Here is a 21,172-nt window from a genome sequence, read left to right on the forward strand (position 1 = left end):
CTATTTACTAGTCATATTACATTTACAGTCGAAGTCAGAAGTTTACATACACTTAGGCTGAAGTCATTAAAACAAATTTTTTAACCACTCAACATATTTAATATTAGCAAACTAAAGTTTTGGCAAATCATTTAGGACATCTACTTTGTGCATGACACAAGTCATTTTTCCAACAATTGTTTACAGACAGATTGTTTCACGTTTAATTGACTATATCACAATTCCAGTGGGTCAGAAGTTTACATACACCAAGTTAACTGTACCTTTAAGCAGCTTGGAAAATTCCAGAAAAAGATGTCAAGCCTTTAGACAATTAGCCAATTAGCTTCTAATAGGAGGTGTACAGAATTGGAAGTGTACCTGTGGATGTATTTTAAGGCCTACCTTCAAACTCAGTGCCTCTTTGCTTGACATCATTGCAAAATCAAAAGAAATCTGGACATCCACAACGCCTGAAGGTACCACGTTCATCTGTACAAATAATAGTACGCAAGTATAAACACCATGGGACCACGCAGCCATCATATCATTCAGGAAGGAGACGCATTCGGTCTCCTAGAGATAAATGTAGTTTGGTGTGAAAAGTGCAAATCAATCCCAGAACAACAGCAAAGGACCTTGTGAAGATGCTACAGGAAACATGTAGACAAGTATCTATATCCACAGTAAAATGAGTCCTATATCGACATAACCTGAAAAGCTGCTCAGCAAGGAAGAAGCCACTCCTCCAAAACCACCATAAAAAAGCCAGACTACAGTTTGCAAGTGCACATGGGGACAAATATCTTACTTTTTGGAGAAATGTTCTCTGGTCTAATGAAACAAAAATTGAACTGTTTGGCCATAATGACCATTGTTATGTTTGGAGGAAAAAGGGTGAGGCTTGCAAGCCGAAGAACACCATCCCATCAGTGAAGCATGGGGGTGGCAGCATCATGTTGTGGGGGTGCTTTGCTGCAGGAGGGACTGGTGCACTTCACCAAATATATGGCATCATGAGGAAGGAGAATTATGTAGATATATTGAAGCAAAATTTCAAGACATCACCCAGGAAGTTAAAGCTTGGTCGCAAATGGGTCTTACAAATGGACAATGACCCCAAGCATTCCTCCAAAGTTGTGACAAAACGGCTTAAGGACAACAAAGTCAAGGTATTGGAGTGGCCATCACAAAGCCCTGACCTCAATCTGATAGAACATTTGTGGGCAGAACTGAAAAAGCATGTGCGATCAAGGAGGCCTACAAAACTGACTCAGTTACACCAGTTCTGTCTGGAGGAATGGGCCAAATTTCCAGCAACTTATTGTGAGAAGCTTGTGGAAGGTTACCCAAAACGTTTTACCCAAGTTTAACAATTTAAAGGCAATGCTACCAAATACTAACAAAGTGTATGTAAACTTCTGACCCACTGGGAATGTGATGAAAGAAATAAAAGCCGAAATAAATAATTCAATCTGCTATTATTCTGTCATTTTACATTCTTAAAATCAAGTAGTGATCCTAACTGATTTAAGACAGGGAATGTTTTCTACGATTAAATGTCAGGAATTGTGAAAAACTGAGTTTAAATGTATTTGGTTAAGGTGTACTGTATGTAAACTTCTGTCTTCAAATGTATATGTATATGTTCTAGATGTTTCCTTACAAAAGCAACTATACACAGCACAAATGGTTTTGGCAAATACAAGCAGAAAAAGCTGAAAATATACATAATTAGGTCTTAAAGGAATAGTTCACCCAAAAAAGAAAATTCTCTCATCATTTACTGACCCTTATGCCATCACAGATGTGAATGACTTTCTTCTGCAGAACACAAACAAAGATTATTTTATTTCAGTGAATGGTGACCAGACCTGTGAAGATCCAACAATCACATAAAGGAAACATAAAAGTAATCCATAAGACTCCAGTGGTTAAATCCATATCTTAAGAAGCGATATGATAGGTGTGGGTAAGAAACAGATAAATATTTAAGTCCTTATTTACTATCAATCTCCACTTTCACTTTCACACTGTGAAAGTGAAAGTGGAGATTAATGGAGATTAATCTCTACCTATTGTTAAGGAATTCTTCATCTAACATGAATTAAAAGTATTCACACAAAAAAGTAGTTCTTTGCCATCTTTGTTAATCTGTGAATAGACTTGACATGAAAAGTTGCCTATGTGTCCAGGTCTGTGCTCTGATATGCTCTTCAATCAGTCAGTAACAGTAGTTGCTAGGAGTCCTCAGACACAGCTCGACTCAAGACTGAGTACCACGGAGCTCCAGCCGCAGGAGAAGATGGGGAGGGTGTGGGAAGAGCAGCTTTCTTCAATCCAGGGGCTGCACCGCTGGTCAAAACCACCCTCTCTTTTAAAATCTGAGAATAGTACAAACATACAGTATTATATATGACTTATTACAAATGAAATGAAAGTTTAACATAACTACACAGTGTACATAAATGATGCTTTACTCTTGATTGTAAGATATCCGACTAGTACGGACCTGCCGAAGTCTGTCCTTGTACTGCTGATCTGGCTCTAAAGGTTGTTTCTCTGGGACTGGCACTTTCCAGTGGTCCAGTTCTGCCCTCAACTCAGCACCATCTAACAGTACCACAGGGTCCAGTCCATTCTTGTTAATTAGCTCTATCAGACACTCTTTATAATGTAACCTAAAAGGGGGCATAACAGTTTGCAGTTTTTATGAAAGAGCATAATTTACTGAATGATAAAAGCAAAACCAATGAATTTCCACAACTTTTTCCAGATGCTTGTGATTAGGCATGTGACGTCTCAAATTTTCACATCATGATAATTGGTGAAGTTTTTATCAAGGTATACGGTATTATCACTGTATTGAATTACATTACAAAAAACCATTTTAGAGGGCGTTGGCTGCATTCCTACTTCAGCCATGCTTCTAGACCACATAGATTTTGTTTACATCAGAGTGCTCATGTGTCATTTATCAGAGTTCCCACACTTTTCAGGGCACAATTTTCCAGGACATTTCCAAGATTCCATTTTATTTGCCCAACTAGTGTTATATTTAAACAAAAATAGATGCGTCCATTTAAATCGAGCTTTTATTTTGTCGTTTCTGTGTGTTTTTGATGGTAGTATCTCACCTCCTTTCATTTCATAAATTGTGCATTCAAACATTTATTTTCGTCCAAATGGTCTGACCATCATTGTTGTCTAAAGTTTATATCTCAAATGTTTTAGGGGTTAAAATAGTTTTTTGAGCTATATCAATTTTGAAACTATTTCACAGGAGCAAAGCAGAGATGGCAGCAGATGAGCAGAGAAAATATGTGACAGGAATTCATTCATGACAGTCGTTGACATTTTTTCACAATGTGTAGCTGCTGGCAGTGATAAAATGAAACAATGAATGAAAGTTATATTTATATAGCACTTTTCTGACACTACACTCAAAGCACTTTACATACTGAACAGAGTACTCTCCTCGCCCACCATGAGGTTGGTGAGGAAAAACAAATTTGTGTATTTGACACCTACCCTGAGTCCTGATCATTGCCATGTTTTTTTTTTATACATGTAACAAAAACCTTGTTAGCAACACAGTCAAACAGTTATATTATACTAAAATATTTTCCAGGACAAATAATTATTTTCCAGAACATTTAGGTATTTTTCTAATTTTCCACAACTTTTCCATGACTTGAAAACAACATTGCAAAATTCCAGGTTTTCCAGGACGTGTGGGAACCCTATTCATGCCGCATACATACAGTGTTGTGAATCTTGATTCGTTAATGAAAAAAAATAAAAATAAATAAAATACTGTGCAATCGTAAACAATTTGGCTAAAAGATTATCTAGAATTACTGATGGTATTTTGAAGCACCCACGATAACATTATTGTCCATGTTAATTAATGTGATATTACAGAATATCTTCACATGCCTACTTGTGATTACTGGATAAAGATTTGTAATATTAAATTTATTAAGACTGCACTCACAAAGAGCAATTTCTAGCCAATGTAATATTTTAGAATAGAGCATGACTAGAAAAACTTAAATTTCCATGACTTTTTTAACATTATTAATTTTCATGGGTTTTTCAGGCCTGGAAATCATGATTTTAAGATTTTAAATTCACTGATATTTTCAGGTTTGATCAGAGCTTTGACACCAGGGACTTTACGAAAGTGTTTCTTACATGCAGTAATCACTGTATTCGGGGAAAGCTAGACATCTACATGGCTCCTCTTTCACAGCTCCTGTTTCTTGGAACTCCATTACACCACAAATGCTTATAACAGACACATTTAAACACTTAAAAATATCACATGATCTGCTCATACAAGCAAATAACATTCCCATTTAGTCATATTTTAAAGCAAAAGTTGAACCTTTTGAGTGTCTCCGAACTATACTTTTGGGGCAGAAAATTAGCATATGTGATGCTCCATAGTACTGCAAGGATAAATAAAGGTAATTTAACCATAACTGCAGGATATGATGGTGGTTTCCTGCCTGCGCCATCTCAACGTGCACATCATGAACATTATTTACCTATTTAATAATATCATAATCTCAGTAATTCAGTAATTTGCACATTGTATTATGTCTTAATATCCCAATTACTTTGCAAATTTTGTAGATCTGTAAACAATAAGTGTATTTTGTGTATATTTGTATTTTGTGCATTATGTGAATACTGTAAGTGTATATAGTTTATTCTGTACATTGTGTATATTATGTTCTGTATGCACAAAGGTTTTTAACTCATCATTACACTAGTATGTATGGTGGAGTGACAATACAGTGATTTGATTTAGCCAGATCATAGTAGATTTGACTCTCACCTGCAGCAGGTTTCGTAGTCTTGGGACACTCCAATCTCTCAAATGATATAGGCAGTCTCTGGGGTGATGAGCATGTAAGCCCTTAGCTCCACACCATTAATAATAACAGATACTCATTCTTAATAATTGATACACAGCTCTGTGGCAACTGGTAACCATAATATGACAACAGCTGAGAGAAAGAAACTTACAGAGCCCTGTTTGAATGGCTGACTGCAGCCTCCGCAGAATTCGTGTTGGCACTGAGTGCATTTAAAATGCAAACAGCCTCCTCTAGCCAGGAAGAAGCTACATTTGCATTTTGGACAGTCTGAAAGGGGCACGTAGAATGTTACAGAGGACTAACTGGGACACTTTGCAATAAGCCAGATTTTTATATATGTTTTGTCCAGGTTTTACCTATTATGTTCCTGCTGAGAAGCTGCTCCAGTCTTGAGTTTTGGTACTCAGGGCTGTTGAGTTGCTCCCACTCTTTGAACTTCTCACAGGAGATCCCTTGATGCTGTGGAGCCCACTAGAAAACAAGCATCCAGATGCAGAACATCCATCAATATGAGGTCACAAGTACTATCAAAGTGCTTGGTGAACGTGAGCGTTTCAGAATACTCCAGGGTTGCCACACCTTTTGACCAATAAATTTACATGATTTTTCCATGAATTTTCCAGTCGTTTGTGATAGCTGGATAAGTGTGATTCTCACACAACCTGTCAAGAAAATGTTGTGGTTTTGTACCCCCAAATCAAAGGAAATAATTAAGATATTATTTATTGCATAAGGATGATGAAACCTATTTTTAGGCCATTAAGATTTTATACATTGTGAAATTACACTCACCGACCACTTTATTAGGTACACCTGTACACCAATTTTTTCATGCGATTATCTAATCAGTCAATCGTATGGCAGCAGTGCAATGCACAAAATCATGCAGATATGGGTCAGGAGCTTCAATTACATGTTCACATCAACCATCAGAATGGGGAACAAATGTGATCTCAGTGATTTCGACTGTGGCATGATTTTTGTTGCCAGATGGACTGGTTTGAGTATTTCTGTAACTGTTGATCTCCTAGGATTTTCACACACATCAGTCTCTAGTTTACACAGAATGGTGCCAAAAACAAAAAACTTTGAACACGTCATATCTTGAGGCAGATGGGTTACAACAGCAGAAGACCACGTCGGGTTCCACTTCTGTCAACCAAGAACAGAAAGCTGAAGCTGCAATGGGCACAGGCTCACCAAAATTGAAGACTGGAAAAACATAGTCTGGTCTGATGAATCTCGATTTCTGCTGATGCTACACAGATAGTCCCATTGCAGCCTCAGCTTTCTGTTGTGCATTCTGAGATGCTATTCTGCTTACTACAATTGTACAGAGTGGTTACCTGAGTTACCGTAGCCTTTCTGTCTGCTTGAACCAGTCTGGCCATTCTCTGTTGACCTCTCTCATCATCAAGGCATTTCCATCTGCAGAACTGCTGCTCACTGGATGTCTTTTGTTTTTGGCACCATTCTGAGTAAACTCTTTAAAAAAAAAAAAAGATTTATCCCTTTTTCTCCCCAATTTGGCATGCCCAATTTCCAATGCAATTCCCTGTGATGGCGCAGTGACTCGCCTCGATCCGGGAGGCAGAGGATGAATCTCAGTTGCCCCTGCTTCTGAGTCAGCCCGTGCGTCTTATCACATGGCTTGCTGAGTGCGTTACCACGGAGGCCTAGCGCGTATGGAGGCTCACACTATTCAACCATAGATAATCCTACTATGCAAGTGACATCAAATAAAACAGTTAGGTCAGAGGTAATCCAAAAGTAATCTGATTAAATTACCTACAAATATAATCCAAGTGATTATGTTATTGATTGCAATTTTAGTCATATATTTTGTTATCAGTACCAGATTACAACTCAGAAGTAATCTACCCAGCCCTGGTAACAATATAATTATGCATGGTTAGGACAGCAAAATAAATAAGCTTATCAATTTTTAAAAGCATCCAACCGAACTCTATTGTAATTTGGCACAAATATGCCACTTAGTGGAAACTAGCCAAATTAGGTAGGTGCCAACATGGACAGGTTGCATGACATCCTCAAAAACCTGAACAAAACTATGCATGATTTTAAATCATAATGATAACAGAAATCACCCAAATGGCCCTGATCAAAATTTTACATACCCTTGAATGTTTGGCCTTGTTACAGACACACAAGGTGACACACACAGGTTTAAATGGCAATTAAAGGTTAATTTCCCACACCTGTGGCTTTTTAAATTGCAATTAGTGTCTGTGTATAAATGGTCAATGAGTTTGTTAGCTCTCATGTGGATGCACTGAGCAGGCTAGATACTGAGCCATGGGGAGCAGAAAAGAACTGTCAAAAGACCTGCGTAACAAGGTAATGGAACTTTATAAAGATGGAAAAGGATATAAAAAGATATCCAAAGCCTTGAAAATGCCAGTCAGTTCAATCACTTATTAAGAAGTGGAAAATTCGGGGATCTCTTGATACCAAGCCAAGGTCAGGTAGACCAAGAAAGATTTCAGCCACAACTGCCAGAAGAATTGTTTGGGATACAGAGAAAAACCCACAGGTAACCTCAGGAGAAATACAGACTGTTCTGGAAAAAGATGGTGTGGTTGTTTCAAGGAGCACAATACGACGATACTTGAACAAAAATGAGCAGCATGGTCGAGTTGCCAGAAAGAAGCCTTTACTGCACCAGTGCCACAAAAAAGCCCGGTTACAATATGCCTGACAACATCTTGACATGACTCACAGCTTCTGGCACACTGTAATTTGGAGTGACGAGACCAAAATAGAGCTTTATGGTGGTGGCTCACTGATATTTTGGGGGTGTGTGAGCTCTAAAGGTATGGGGAATCTTGTGAAAATTGATGGCAAGATGAATACAGCATGTTATCAGAAAATACTGGCAGACAATTTGCATTCTTCTGCACGAAAGCTGCGCATGGGACGCTCTTGGACTTTCCAGCATGACAATGACCCTAAGCACAAGGCCAAGTTGACCCTCCAGTGGTTACAGCAGAAAATGGTGAAGGTTCTGGAGTGGCCATCACAGTCTGCTGACCTTAATATCATCGAGCCACTCCGGGGAGATCTCAAATGTGCGGTTCATGCAAGATGACCAAAGACTTTGCATGACCTGGAGGCATTTAGCCAAGACGAATGGGCAGCTACACCACCTGCAGGAATTTGGGGCCTCATAGACAACTATTACAAAAGACTGCATGCTGTCATTGATGCTAAAGGGGGCAATACACAGTATTAAGAACTAAGGGTATGAAGACTTTTGAACAGGGGTCATTTAATTTTTTTCTTTGTTGCCATGTTTTGTTTTATGATTGTGCCATTCTGTTATAACCTACAGTTGAATATGAATCCCATAAGAAATAAAAGAAATGTGTTTTGCCTGCTCACTCATGTTTTCTTTAAAAATGGTACATATATTACCAATTCTCCAAGGGTATGCAAACTTTTGAGCACAACTGTATATATACAGCTGAAGTCAGAAGTTTACATTCGCCTTAGCCAAACACTTTTTTTCCACAATTCCTGACATTTAATCGTAGAAAACATTCCCTGTCTTAGGTCAGTTAGGATCACTTCTTTATTTTAAGTAGTTATTTTATTTGTGAAATGTCAGAATAATAGTAGAGAGAATGATTTATTTCAGCTTTTATTTCTTTCATCACATTCCCAATGGGTCAGAAGTTTACATACACTTTGTTAGTATTTGGTAGCATTGCCTTTAAATTGTTTAACTTGGGTCAAACATTTTAGGTAGCCTTCCACAAGCTTCTCACAATAAGTTGTTGGAATTTTGGCCCATTCCTCCAGACAGAACTGGTGTAACTGAGTCAGGTTTGTAGGCCTCCTTGCTCGCACACGCTTTTTCAGTTCTGCCCACAAATTTTCTATCGGATTGAGGTCAGGGCTTTGTGATGGCCACTCCAATACCTTGCCTTTGTTGTCAATAAGCCATTTTGCCACAAATCTGGAGGTATGCTTGGGGTCATTGTCCATTTGGAAAACCCATTTGCGACCAAGCTTTAACTTCATGGTTGATGTCTTGAGATGTTGTTTCAATATATCCACATAATTTTCCTTCCTCATGATGCCATTTATTTTGTGAAGTGCACCAGTCCCTCCTGCAGCAAAGCACCCCACAACATGATGCTGCCACCCCCATGCTTCACGGTTGGGATGGTGTTCTTCGGCTTGCAAGCCTCACCCTTTTTCCTCCAAACATAACGATGGTCATTGTGGCCAAACTGTTCAATATTTGTTTCATCAGACCAGAGAACATTTCTCCAAAACGTAAGATCTTTGTCCCCGCGTGCACTTGCAAACTGTAGTCTGGCTTTTTTATGGTGTTTTGGAGCAGTGGCTTCTTCCTTGCTGAGCAGCCTTTCAGGTTATGTCGATATATGACATGTTTTACTGTGGATGTAGATACTTGTCTACCTGTTTCCTCCAGCATCTTCACAAGATTGTTTGCTGTTGTTCTGTGATTGATTTGCACTTTTCGCACCAAACTACGTTCATCTCTAGGAGACAGAATGCGTCTCCTTGCTGAGTGGTATGATGGCTGCCTGGTCCCATGGTATTTATACTTGCGTACAATTGTTTGTACATGGTACCTTCAGGCGTTTGTAAATTGCTCCCAAGGATGAACCAGACTTATGGAGGTCCACAAATTTTTTCTAAGGTCTTGGCTGATCTTTTGATTTTCCCATGATGTCAAGCAAAGAGGCACTGAGTTTGAAGGTAGGCCTTAAAATACATCCACAGGTACACCTCCAATGGACTCCAATTAGCCTATCAGAAGCTAACTGCCTAAAGACTTGACATCATTTTCTGGAATTTTCCAAGCTGCTTAAAGGCACATTTAACTCAGTGTATGTAAACTTCTGACCCACTGGAATTGTGATATAGTCAATTAAAAGTGAAACAATCTGTCTGTAAACAATTGTTAGAAAAATTACTTGTGTTATGTACAAAGTAGATGTCCTAAACGTCTTGTCAAATCTATAGTTTGCTAATATGAAATCTGGGGAGTAGTTAAAAAATTAGTTTTAATGACTTCAACCAAAGTGTATGTAAACTTCTAACTTCAACTGTGTGTATATATATAAAAATCAACTTAGGCAACATTTAATATAGATTCACTTGTAGTAAGGACTGGGTCTGTGCAGTTCATAGTAATATTTATAAATTTTAATATTTGATTTGGAGAAAATTGTTGTTTACATTAGTGCAATAATGTTGGTACTGCGTTGTGTCCAGTGTAATAACTGGTTCCTAAAGCAAAACCAGTTGAGAACCACTGTTTTAAAAATGCGGTTGGAGTCGGCACCTTGGCCTAATACTGATCACAAAAGCTGTGACACATTGAGCAGTGGTACTTAAGTGAGCAATGAAAGTATAAATCTGGCATTCAACACTTCCTACCCCCCCTCCCCCACCCCCACCTCCCATTCCATCACTTTTTGCTCTCTCTCCATCTCAAATAGCAAAAGGCCGAAAAATGTGGTTTCACACCTGTGTCTCGAGCAGACTGAAGTATTCCACTGACTCCTCCCTATGGCCCCCTCGTAAATCAGGGAGATTACAGATAGGACACACTGCATGCACTATACACTTCTCCTTGATGACAGAGGAGAAGTATTTCTTAAAACAGCTCTCACAGAATGTGCAAGAGCAGTGTGTCATGGTGATCATCTAAAGAGAAAGAAACAGGTTTAAGACTAGATTTTATAATTAATATGAATATCTAATATCAAGCTCCATACGTTTAGGTCAAGTACAAAATTCCTTTATTCTCACCCTATTGAAGGACACTTGCTCCTGGCATATGGGGCAGTCATGGGAGAGATATTTCAGAGCAGAGTCAAGGTCCCAGCAAGACCGCACTGCTTCCAGCACATCTGTGGGGCTGAAACGGCACCGCTCCAGACTCAAGATGCTCTGAAACATTTCCACCTTTTCAACTTGGATACCACCTGGGATCTGACAGTAAGTTCTTTGTACATTGCAATCCTGTAAAAAGTAAGTAAAAAGGATATTCTGATTTTGGCCTCCCCTTAGCTCTATGTCCTCACATTTCTTCAGCTGAATAAGAAATTGCTGCTCATTCATTGTAATCACCCTGGCAGGCAGTTTCAGAGCCTGCTCTGCATCTGGAAAAGAGAAAATTCACGTAAGTCAATTTGAAAACAAAAGTGTCCAATAATAGGGCGGATACAAAGATTATTGGTGTTAGGCTGGTCATGTCATTTAAACATGTCGGCCCACATGAGGCGACCAGCTCCATGTAAAATAAAACAGTTTTTAACAGATTCTTATTGCATCTTTTTTCCATACAATGAAAGTGAATGGTGACTGAGGCTATCATTCTGCCTAACCTCCTTTTTTGTGTTCCATGGCGGAAAGGAAGTCATACGAGTCTGGAACGATGTGCATTTGAACACTGAGGGTGAGCAAATGATGACAGAATTTTTTATTTATGGGTAATTTTATTCTTGTGTGCTATAGTACCTCTGTACTCTCTGAAGAGGACCCAGGCCTGGTCTGGCTAGGCTGCAGGATATTTGACATCCATAACCTCTCACCCTGCACTGTGCTTCCTCTGAAAGTAGATGGTTCATCAGCAATCAACACTGAGGCCATAAGTTGGCTGCGGCAGGTACCAGTCAACACAGCCCTTGATGACCCTCCTACCTTTGAAGAACAGCAAAAGGCGATCCATCTTCTGTCCAGTAGAAAAGCACCTGGTTTGGACGCCATTCCAGCTGAGGTCTACAAGGAAAGTGGCACTGCCCTGACTGAGAAACTTCATCAGTTCTTCCAGGTCATGTGGCAGCAAATGAAGATCCCCCAGGATTTCAAGGACGCTTCCATCATCCACCTGTACAAGCGCAAAGGCAACCACAATGTCTGTGATAACCATCGGGGCATTTCCCTACTGTCCATCGCAGGCAAGATCCTCACCAGACTGCTTCTCAACCGCCTCACAAAACACTTTGACCAAGGACTGCTCCCAGAGAGTCAGTGTGGATTCTGAAAAGAGCGAGGTACTATTGATATGTTGTTTGCTGCCAGACAGCTGCAGGAAAAATGCCAGGAACAGAACACCAACCTGTTCTTCATCTACGTACACCTAACCAAGGCCTTTGACACCGTCAGCAGAGATGGCTTCTGGAAGATCATGGCGAAGCATGGGTGTCCTGCAAAGTTCATTTCCATGGTGCGACAATTCCACAATGGTATGCAAGCCAGAGTTCAGGACAATAGTGAGACGTCTGAGCCATTCCCTGTCACAAATGGCATCAAGTCCTTGCACCGGCACTTTTTAGCCTTATGTTTTCCACCATGCTGATTGATGCCTTCAGGGACGGCATCATAGGAATCGGCTTCAAGTACTGCACAGACGGGAAAGTGTTCAACCTGAGGAGGCTGCAAGCAAAAACCAAGACTATGACAGACATCATCAGAGACTTCCACTTTGCTGATGACTGTGCGCTCAACGCTGCCTCAGAAGCTGAAGCTGGCATTTCAACGTGCCCTCAACGCTGCCTCAGATGCTGACATTTAACATAGCATGGACAAGTTTTCTGAAGCCTGCACTAACTTCGGTCTTACCATCAATACAACAAAGACCGAAGTGATGCACCAGCCAGCCCCTGGAAAGCAGTACGTGGAACATCGACAGCATCACTGTCAATGGCCAAAGACTGAGAGCAGTGGACAAGTTCACCTATCTTGGCAGCAGTTTGTCCCGCAGTGTCGTCATAGATGATGAAATCAGTGTGATGATAGCAAAGGCCATTGCAACCTTCGGGAGACTGCGTGATAACATATGGACGAGAAGGGGCATCAGTCTTCAGACAAAGCTGAAGGTGTACCGGGCAATCGTCCTACCCACGCTGCTGTACGCCTGTGAGACATGGACAGTCTACCAGTCTACCAGCACCATGCCAAAAAGCTCAACCACTTCCACACCACCTGCCTCAGAAGACTCTTGGACATCAGGTGGCAAGACAAGATCCCTGACACAGAGGTTCTTGCACGTGCAGGCCTGCCTAGCATCCACACAATCTTGATGCAGACCCAGTTGAGATGGGCAGGCCATGTCATTCACATGTCAGACCACAAGCTGCCAAAGCGTCTCTTCTACGGAGAGTTACTGCAGGGCCGACGATCCCAGGGAGGTCAAAAGAAGCGCTTCAAGGATTCGCTGAAGTCCTCCCTGACTGCGTTCAGCATTGACCCAGACAGCTGGTAACAGGTCATCCATGTCGTTTATATCAGAGGAACTACTGGCTGAACCTGAAGCAGAGATAATCTCTGATTCATTTAAAAGATTTACAAAGAGCTGAACATTCTTAAATTGTACTGATTATACCTGAGGCAGAAGAGATGAATGGGTTTGTTTGGTGGTTAATCTCCAAAGCTTGTGCTCCAAATGTGATCCCGAAATCCAGCAACACTTGTGTATATGATCTCCTTTCCCCACTCATCTCAGTGCCAGTGGCCAGGGACAGACAGCTCTGGGACTTTGTACTCTTGGGTAGAGCTAATGGAGAAAACCTCATGGTTAGTAAGGAATAGAAAGTGAGAAGTTGGCAATTAATTTATATCACCAAACCAATATACGTGAGTGTAATGGACAAACATCCTGCTTGTTTTCTGCTTCAAAGTGCAGTAAGGTTGTGGGAGATTTCAGCTTTGCCTACCAACACACTAAATATCACAGATGCCAATACACTGCGGTAAAGGCACAAAGGGATATGCGAAGACACTTAGATGTGATTCTTGCCTTTGATGTGTAAATAAGTACACCATGCAAAACATGACTATATTCACTTTTATTAACCTCTATAAAAACAATTCTGGAAGAAGTTTAATGCAACTTTTATAACATTTAGTCTGGGTCTTCTAATTTGATTGGACAAACGGTGTTCCAAAGGTTTTGATATTTTGTATAACAGCACTAGGGACAGGTCACTGTTTGTATCAGTATGCTTGTCTGTGCTCACAAGCTGATTTTTAAAATACTTTCAAATTAACATTCCGGGTTCAACACAAGTTAAGCTCAATTGCCAGCATTTGTGGTATAATCTTGATTACCACAAAAAATATATTTTGATATTTGAGGCACTTACAATGGAAGTGAATGAGGGCCAATCCATAAACATTAAAATGTTAACCGTTTCAAAAGTATAGCCACAAGACATAAACAATACACGATACATGATTTTAATGTGATAAAATTGCTTACTAACCTTTTCTGTGTAAAGTTATATTCAATTTTACAACTTTGTTGCCATGATTATGTAATGTCAACAAACCCTAAACTGACTGTAAAAATGACAACTTGAACAACTTAACGGCTCAAATGATACATGAGTTTTAACAGAAGAATTATTGTAAGTGCTTTTATTAAATTATAAGCTTCACATTTCTTCCTTGAAACCCTACAAAAATTGGCCCCATTCACTTGCATTGTAAGTGTCTCACTGTAACCCAGATGTTTGCTTTTTTTTTAAAGGAAAAGAGGGAGGGAGTCAAAATGATTTTTTGTGGCAATCAACATTATGCCACTAATGCTGTCGATTGAGCTTAACTTGTATTGAACCTGGAAAATTCCTTTAAAAGTCTTATGAGAAAGATGAACATTTGGAGTAGTGAACAGTTCATTTTGCACAAGTATTGCGCATTGAATCAATGTTTACTGTTGTTGGCATGCTGATTCACTGTTGAGATGGACACTCCATGCTGAGCTGCCGATGATTTCTGCGTGGAACTGCTGCCTGCATGCGGCCAGCTGCAGAGCAAACAAAAAAGAAGGTTAAAATACTACATCAGTAATCTGATCATTAAAAAGTAGCAAATGGAGACTGTTAAATGTATTTTACGAATGTCTGAACTGACAATGAATAACCTAACCTGCCACAGGATGAAAAAGGACTTGGCTGAAGCTTTGCTTGTGAAGGTAGTGACGGGGTTCTGGTCGGATAGGTGACAAAAAGGGGAGTTTCACGCTGAAAGGCAGCAACCATCTCCTCCAGAACTATTGACAGGTTTGACCACCCCTGGGAATCAAACACCAGAGTGAAACACAAATGATTACAATTTTCAACAGAATAAATAATATGAGTAAAAGCTATATTACAGACTTACAATTTTCCAGTTGCTGAGACAGTTGAGCAGAACACGGCCATGTGCATCAACATCGCTGCTTTTAGTATTGATCACCATAGAGGGTGAGAGGCAGACGTTACACCTCGGTGGGTTTTTGGGATGGGTCTCATGGATCTAGATGCGAACTGGAATGTTGTAGTTGTTGCCTTTGTAAGAACATGATACAGACATTATGAGTTTAAACTAGAAACACTAGTTGGATTTATACCATAAAGCTGTTGAAACCAGTTACCTTCATACGTTACAGATACAGTGCCATCCAAATTAACCAATTTCCTATAATCATTGTTGGGGAAGTCTATTTGTTGAAAGAAAACATGCTTAAGGAAGCGCACAAAATAAGCTAGTCAAAAAGTCTGCATAGCTAATCATTAAATGTCGGTTATTGGTTAAATACATTTCTGATGTTTTTATTTATTTCAGTGAAGTGAACTGACATTCACACTCATAAATCTGGCAAGTACCCAACACTGTTGTAACATTTAAACATTGTCCAAAAGCATCATTTGTAGATCATTGTAGATATGCTTTCAATAAAAACTTACGATAAAAGAGGTTTTAGCAATAAATGCGTTGAGTTGATATGCATTATTAATAAAAATTTTACTTATGTAAACATTTTGGATGGTTTATACATATTTTTTATTATTTATTTTATTACAATTATTTTAAAATTGTATTTGTTAATTTTTCCTTCACCTGTACTTGTCTTTATGATTGTATTCATACATTGTTTGATCTTATTCAACATTTATATAGAAAAAAACTCAATTCAGCACAAAACTCAGCACAATGTGTGGACTTTTCAGACGGCCCCTTACAGTAGGCAAATTTTCCAACTTACATCAATGCTAGATTGGCGATCTGGAACGATTTCACCGTGACGCCATCTGACCAGCTTAAATACGGGACGATCCCGTATTTTACGGGACGGGTGGCAAACCTAGTCGTAACTGACATTTGAAACTATGGTTACCATGGTAATTTTTGTAAGACACTACTAAGACAGCTTAGTGGCATTTACAGCACTTCTGAGCATGCAATGCGTTTTGACCTTAATGCTGTATTATTGTCAATTAGCGTGTTATCTCATTAACCATTACAACCTGGTAAACATTAGCTGCCTCGCTACTGCTGACAGTAAAACGTACCTCGACAAGTGTTTTATACTGAAGATCAGCTGTAACACGTGACACGTTCACCCTTTGCACCAGCGCCAGTCATACATTCAGCGTCAAGTAACGTTATATGAAGAGTGGAAAATAATATCTGTCGCTTCTTTTATCGTTTAAGTTTACAAGCCAGTCGGACAGTTTTGGTTTTATTTTGCCGACAAACGTCACTACGTCGAAAGTTAAAATCTGGCTGTAGTAGTCTGCCATTTTGAGTGTGTCATGTTGAGTGTACGTTATGTGTTTTTATATTATTTATGTACTTATATTATAACCGCTGGTTCAGGTTAAGTGAATCTGTGTTTAAAAACAATATTCCTGATTGTTCAGTAAACAGTTGATACTCCGGATACGGCGGTAAACAGTAGAAAGTGGAGTCAATTCCTTAAAGAACCGATTCTTAGATTCGGAGGCGCTGTAATTGAGAGTCGATTCCAAAGCTCGGACATTTATTTTTCGAAATTATTTTATTTACGTTTCCATTGTAGGAAATAAACCAGACGAGCACAAGAACCTGAAGGTTTATTTTGTTTTTATAAAATCATCAAACTAAACTGTAATGTTTGGAATATGTTTTTTATATAAATATTATTTTTTAAAGAAGAACAACTAATTAGGGGTAGCATATGCAGTTCCATTGTGTAGGCGAAATGGTGCTTTTTAATTTTATTTGCGATAGTGCTTCGGAATACAGGGCAGGGACATCTGCTCAGCCAAACTAAAGCGTTGCACGTTGGTGCAACTGTAGACCCATAATAATTATTACAATATACATCACTACACAAAATGTCAATTTATTTTGTCATTCATAAAATAAATAATAAAGTATGCTTAGTTTGTATTATTATATTGTTTATTGTAAGATTATACTTTGCCTGCCGTTTTATCTCAAGTAAATTATTCTGGAACGAACTCTTGGAATCGATTCCGAAAATCTGGAATCAGAGTCGATTCAAAAATTTCTGGAATCGAACAGCACAAACAGCTTCCAGTGTTGCCCCAACTCTTATTCAACACTAGATGTCGGTGTAATACAGGTATAATACAAAAACTCTCTCTCACATCACTGAAGTTGCAACCTAAATCACATGGAGCAAGCAAATGTGAACTTTGAAGTAGCCTATAGCTTTACTGAGCAGTTCAGAGTATGTCTGTGGAGGTATCATATATCTTGATCATTGTGTTAAATGTACTCGTAAGCAACTGGACTTTTTCTATTTCTAGATAGTCAACACTTTTTCCATTCAAACATACAAAACTGTAAAATTCTAGTAAAAAAAAATATTTTTAAATACATTTTTAATAAAAAGAAAAGGAAAGTCCAGTTGCTTGTGAAATCATTTTACCATGCATATTTACTTGGCATTGGCAGCTAATAAATACCCTCCTGGGGTATTTTTTGTAGTACATTCTACATAATATATGACAAAATCGTGCTTTAAAGCATCTGACTATATTTCTAAACATAAGACTGATTCTACATCATAAAAAAGCTGTTCAGATATTATGAGAAAAACAAAGGTAGACTTACAGGCATCTACGCCCCTGCCTGTAAGTCTACCTTTGTTTTTCTCATAATATCTGAACAGCTTTTTTTATGATGTAGAAACCAACACCTCACCCCCCAACCCAACCCAACCCAACCCAACCCAGTGTTCAAGCCAAATCTACACCCTTGCTCAATAATAATAAGTTTCTTTATCACACATATACAGTGAAATTCTTCTTTTTCACATATCCCAGCTAGGCTGGGGTCAGAGTGCAGGGTCAGCCATGACACAGCACCCCTGGAGGGGGTTGGGTCAAGGGCCTTGCTCAAGGGCCCAACAGTGGCATCTTGGTAGTGCTGGGGCTTGAACCCCTGACCTTCTGATCAGTAACCCAGAGCCTTAACCACTGAGCCACCATGGGGTATGTTGCCCCATGACCAATGCATGGTCTGAAAGTGACTGACAGCATCCAGAATTTAAGTTCAGTGTAGTTGGGCAATACAGTCTTGCACTAGCCTAGCAAGATAACACAGACTCATTTTCAGACTTATTTTCCACCCCCAAGTTAATTTTTTCTACACCTATGAGATGACCAGGACACAGGACTGAGTGAGTGGACGGGCAGGGCCCAGAAAGAAAAGTGATTTATGATGGCGAGGTACAGATAAGAGAAGCAGTGTAACGAATGCAGTTGTCACTCAGTTGTGATGGCACGACCCTGTTTCTGCTGATGACAATATCTACCTGCCACGTGTGATTATGCCATAGTGTGAAGGTGACCCCTGACAGTATGAGTACTCTTGCCGAAACAGGGACAATGCATCATGGAAATTCACGTTAAAGATTTATCTTATCTTCATCTTTTAATTTTCAGGATCATTTTAGTTTAAGCTTCCTATTCTTCTTGTTATTTCACCAGATATTTTGATTAAAAATGTCTAATGTGACCAAATGTTCATTGTATGTTTTATTTAGCCCTGAACTTGATATCTGATTTGGTTTTTATGGTTCATTCTGGCTATTTCTATAGAGCTAAAGGTGTGATCCAGAGCACCGGAATTGATTTTGAAAATGGGACTCCTTAGACAGTGCACTTACTAGTGAGCTATGGAGCTGATTGAGACACACTATGCTTCTATATTTTAGCACATCTAAAATATCAGCGAGCTTACTAACAAGACGACTTTTGCGAGGTGCTCCTTGACACTGTAATAGTTTTCCAGAAAGCACTCTTGTGTGAATCACCTGGCTGTAGCATAACAGCTTTTGCCAGCAGAGGTGAGATGGTCTCCTAGGTCCAGGCCTCATTGTGCCACTGCCCTACTTCCAGACAATGGAAGCACACTTCATTGCACAGGCTCTTCATGCGTATCACTTTGGTGAGGGAAAAGCAACAGCAGGCCTTCTTCCCTATATTGCCCCTGGAGTGAATTTCCCCAGCTGTGCATTAAGCCTTGCAAGTCCCCCTTACTCGTCACATACACACACACAACCACAAAGTGCACACACAAGGCTTGACAGTCTTTATTGATTCTGGGTTAGGCTGTACACAGCTGCTGCGCACACTTGAAGTCAGACTCAAACAGACCAATGCTGTCTGAGGGCCCATTTGAAAACTTCTCTGAGGTTCAATAATGCCGACATTACTAGCAGCTAAGTCTCTTTGTCACATGCAGTGTTTTCCACATGAAAGTGGGCATGGATTGCATACTCCTGCCTGGAAGGATATAAAAGTCCCACAGGCAACAAAGCCCTTTAAATTAGTAGACGTGCTTGACTTTGAGGGTAGAGCGAAGTAAAGCTATTGGTTCCACCCAAATGCTTGTAATTAAAACCTGATGCAGGGTGCAAGGCTTTTGACTGTCAGGGTGGGACTGCGAAGTCAAAGCAATCCAGATGGAAAAGTGGAAAAGACTCCAACTTCTCTTACTGTAATAAGGCTTTCTCAGATCTATAACCACATGACTTTAAAGTGAAAAGATAGATAGAAATACTCCAAAAATGTTCGGTCAGGTAACCTAAAAATCTAAATTAACTGGTTTTATTCAGTTCAAAAATGTTATTTAATCGGACTAAATGTACTTAACAAATTAGGCAGCACCAAAGAAATAAATGTTTCTTGGTTAAATCAGGTAGAAATAAATCCTTGAGGTAACAATAGCAGGTTACCACTTATTTCAGTACAGATAGGTCATTGTTATTATTTTTTTAATTTATTACTTTTTGCATGTTTCAGAATTCACCCTAACGATTTCACCATTTGTCTTGCCAACTTTCATAGAAATGGCATTTAAATAGCTAGTGCCAAAAAAGGGACTAAAATTATGAATTTTAAATTTTTAAAAGTAATTATAAAATGACTTGAGTGGTTAATGTGTATGTGCATGTCTGTATGTGCAAGGCTATATACATTCTTTTTGTGAGAGTCTCTAAATGTATGTATCCAGATGTTCAGTTTCTGTATGTGTATATTTACAAAACAGTATTTCATGTATTTTTGTGCATTTGAACTGGTTGAGGGCTAAAGAGGACATGTCAGATCCACTCCAGCCCAGAGAGGGGGCTCTCTAATGGGGTTTGTCATCTGCTAATGATAGCTCACAGCCGTGAACCGCCAGAGGTTTAGAAGAGTTTTGCAGAAAGGGAAGGGATCCATAATGATTTGGCATCTCTTAATGAGAGCCAGTGGGCATCTCTGACCAGAGCTTGGCTTGCTTTACTACAGGGAAAAGGCAAGAGAGTAACCCCCCACTGGAAAAGAGCAGTCGTCCGTTAACCCCTCAGCCTGCCACAGCACATTTAACATCAGCACATCTCTAAAGCTATCCATGCCTGCATTAACCCTTCAACCATCGGCAAGTGCAAATTTATCTGCAAGTGCACATTTAACACAAGCTACGCTATAAGGCCTAAGAAACATGACATTTCAGCCTTAAAGCCCTGATATACTTCAAGCAAAATCGAAGAATTAATGGGTGTGATGTCATTTCGAACAAAATCTGGCCAAAATGAAGGTGTTTTTGTGTATGTTTCGGTGATTTGAAACAGCTCATCAGCATGAAATCTCAGGAAAACTTTGTACCAGCTGCTAAACACCTTACTGCCAATGGTCCACATCATCGATGGGTGTGACCTGAAGCTCCGCCTACTTTGACATCGACAACTAATTCAGGTTACGTTCTTCAGTCAGTGAAGATACACTATATTGCCAAAAGTATTTGCTCATCTGCCTTTAGACACATATGAACTTAAGTGACATCCCATTCTTAATCCATAGGGTTTAATATGACGTCGGCCCACCCTTTGCAGCTATAACAGCTTCAACTCTTCTGGGAAGGCTTTCCACAAGGTTTAGGAGTGTGTTTATGGGAATTTTTGACCATTCTTCCAGAAGCGCATTTGTGAGGTCAGACACTGATGTTGGACGAGAAGGCCTGGCTCGCAGTCTTCGCTC

The 21,172-nt window shown here is 39.5% G+C and overlaps 1 protein-coding gene across 11 annotated transcripts; it reads right to left on the reverse strand.

Moving 5' to 3' along the window:
- Positions 1-95: 95 nt before the first annotated feature.
- Positions 96-16,393, reverse strand: LOC127442368 (E3 ubiquitin-protein ligase RNF31-like). 11 transcript variants are annotated; one of them, XM_051700349.1, is made up of 14 exons: positions 16,208-16,393; positions 15,036-15,202; positions 14,802-14,947; positions 14,588-14,679; positions 13,258-13,428; positions 11,001-11,032; positions 10,680-10,892; positions 10,395-10,574; positions 5,225-5,339; positions 5,017-5,135; positions 4,826-4,906; positions 4,177-4,269; positions 2,492-2,660; positions 96-2,363 (listed from the first exon to the last, which is right to left on the reverse strand). In XM_051700349.1, exons 2-12 carry the CDS (start codon positions 15,111-15,113, stop codon positions 4,213-4,215), a joined length of 1,284 nt encoding a protein of 427 aa, XP_051556309.1. In that variant the 5' UTR covers positions 15,114-15,202; positions 16,208-16,393; the 3' UTR covers positions 96-2,363; positions 2,492-2,660; positions 4,177-4,212. The 11 variants fall into 11 exon arrangements, with proteins under 11 accessions (XP_051556309.1, XP_051556301.1, XP_051556302.1 ...); XM_051700341.1 differs by adding an exon at positions 15,289-15,354 and having other exon boundaries at positions 10,680-11,032; XM_051700342.1 differs by adding an exon at positions 15,901-16,009 and having other exon boundaries at positions 10,680-11,032.
- Positions 16,394-21,172: the final 4,779 nt, after the last annotated feature.

This window comes from Myxocyprinus asiaticus, chromosome 6 (assembly GCF_019703515.2).
Source record: "Myxocyprinus asiaticus isolate MX2 ecotype Aquarium Trade chromosome 6, UBuf_Myxa_2, whole genome shotgun sequence".
In the NCBI taxonomy this organism is placed as follows: Eukaryota; Metazoa; Chordata; class Actinopteri; order Cypriniformes; family Catostomidae; genus Myxocyprinus; species Myxocyprinus asiaticus.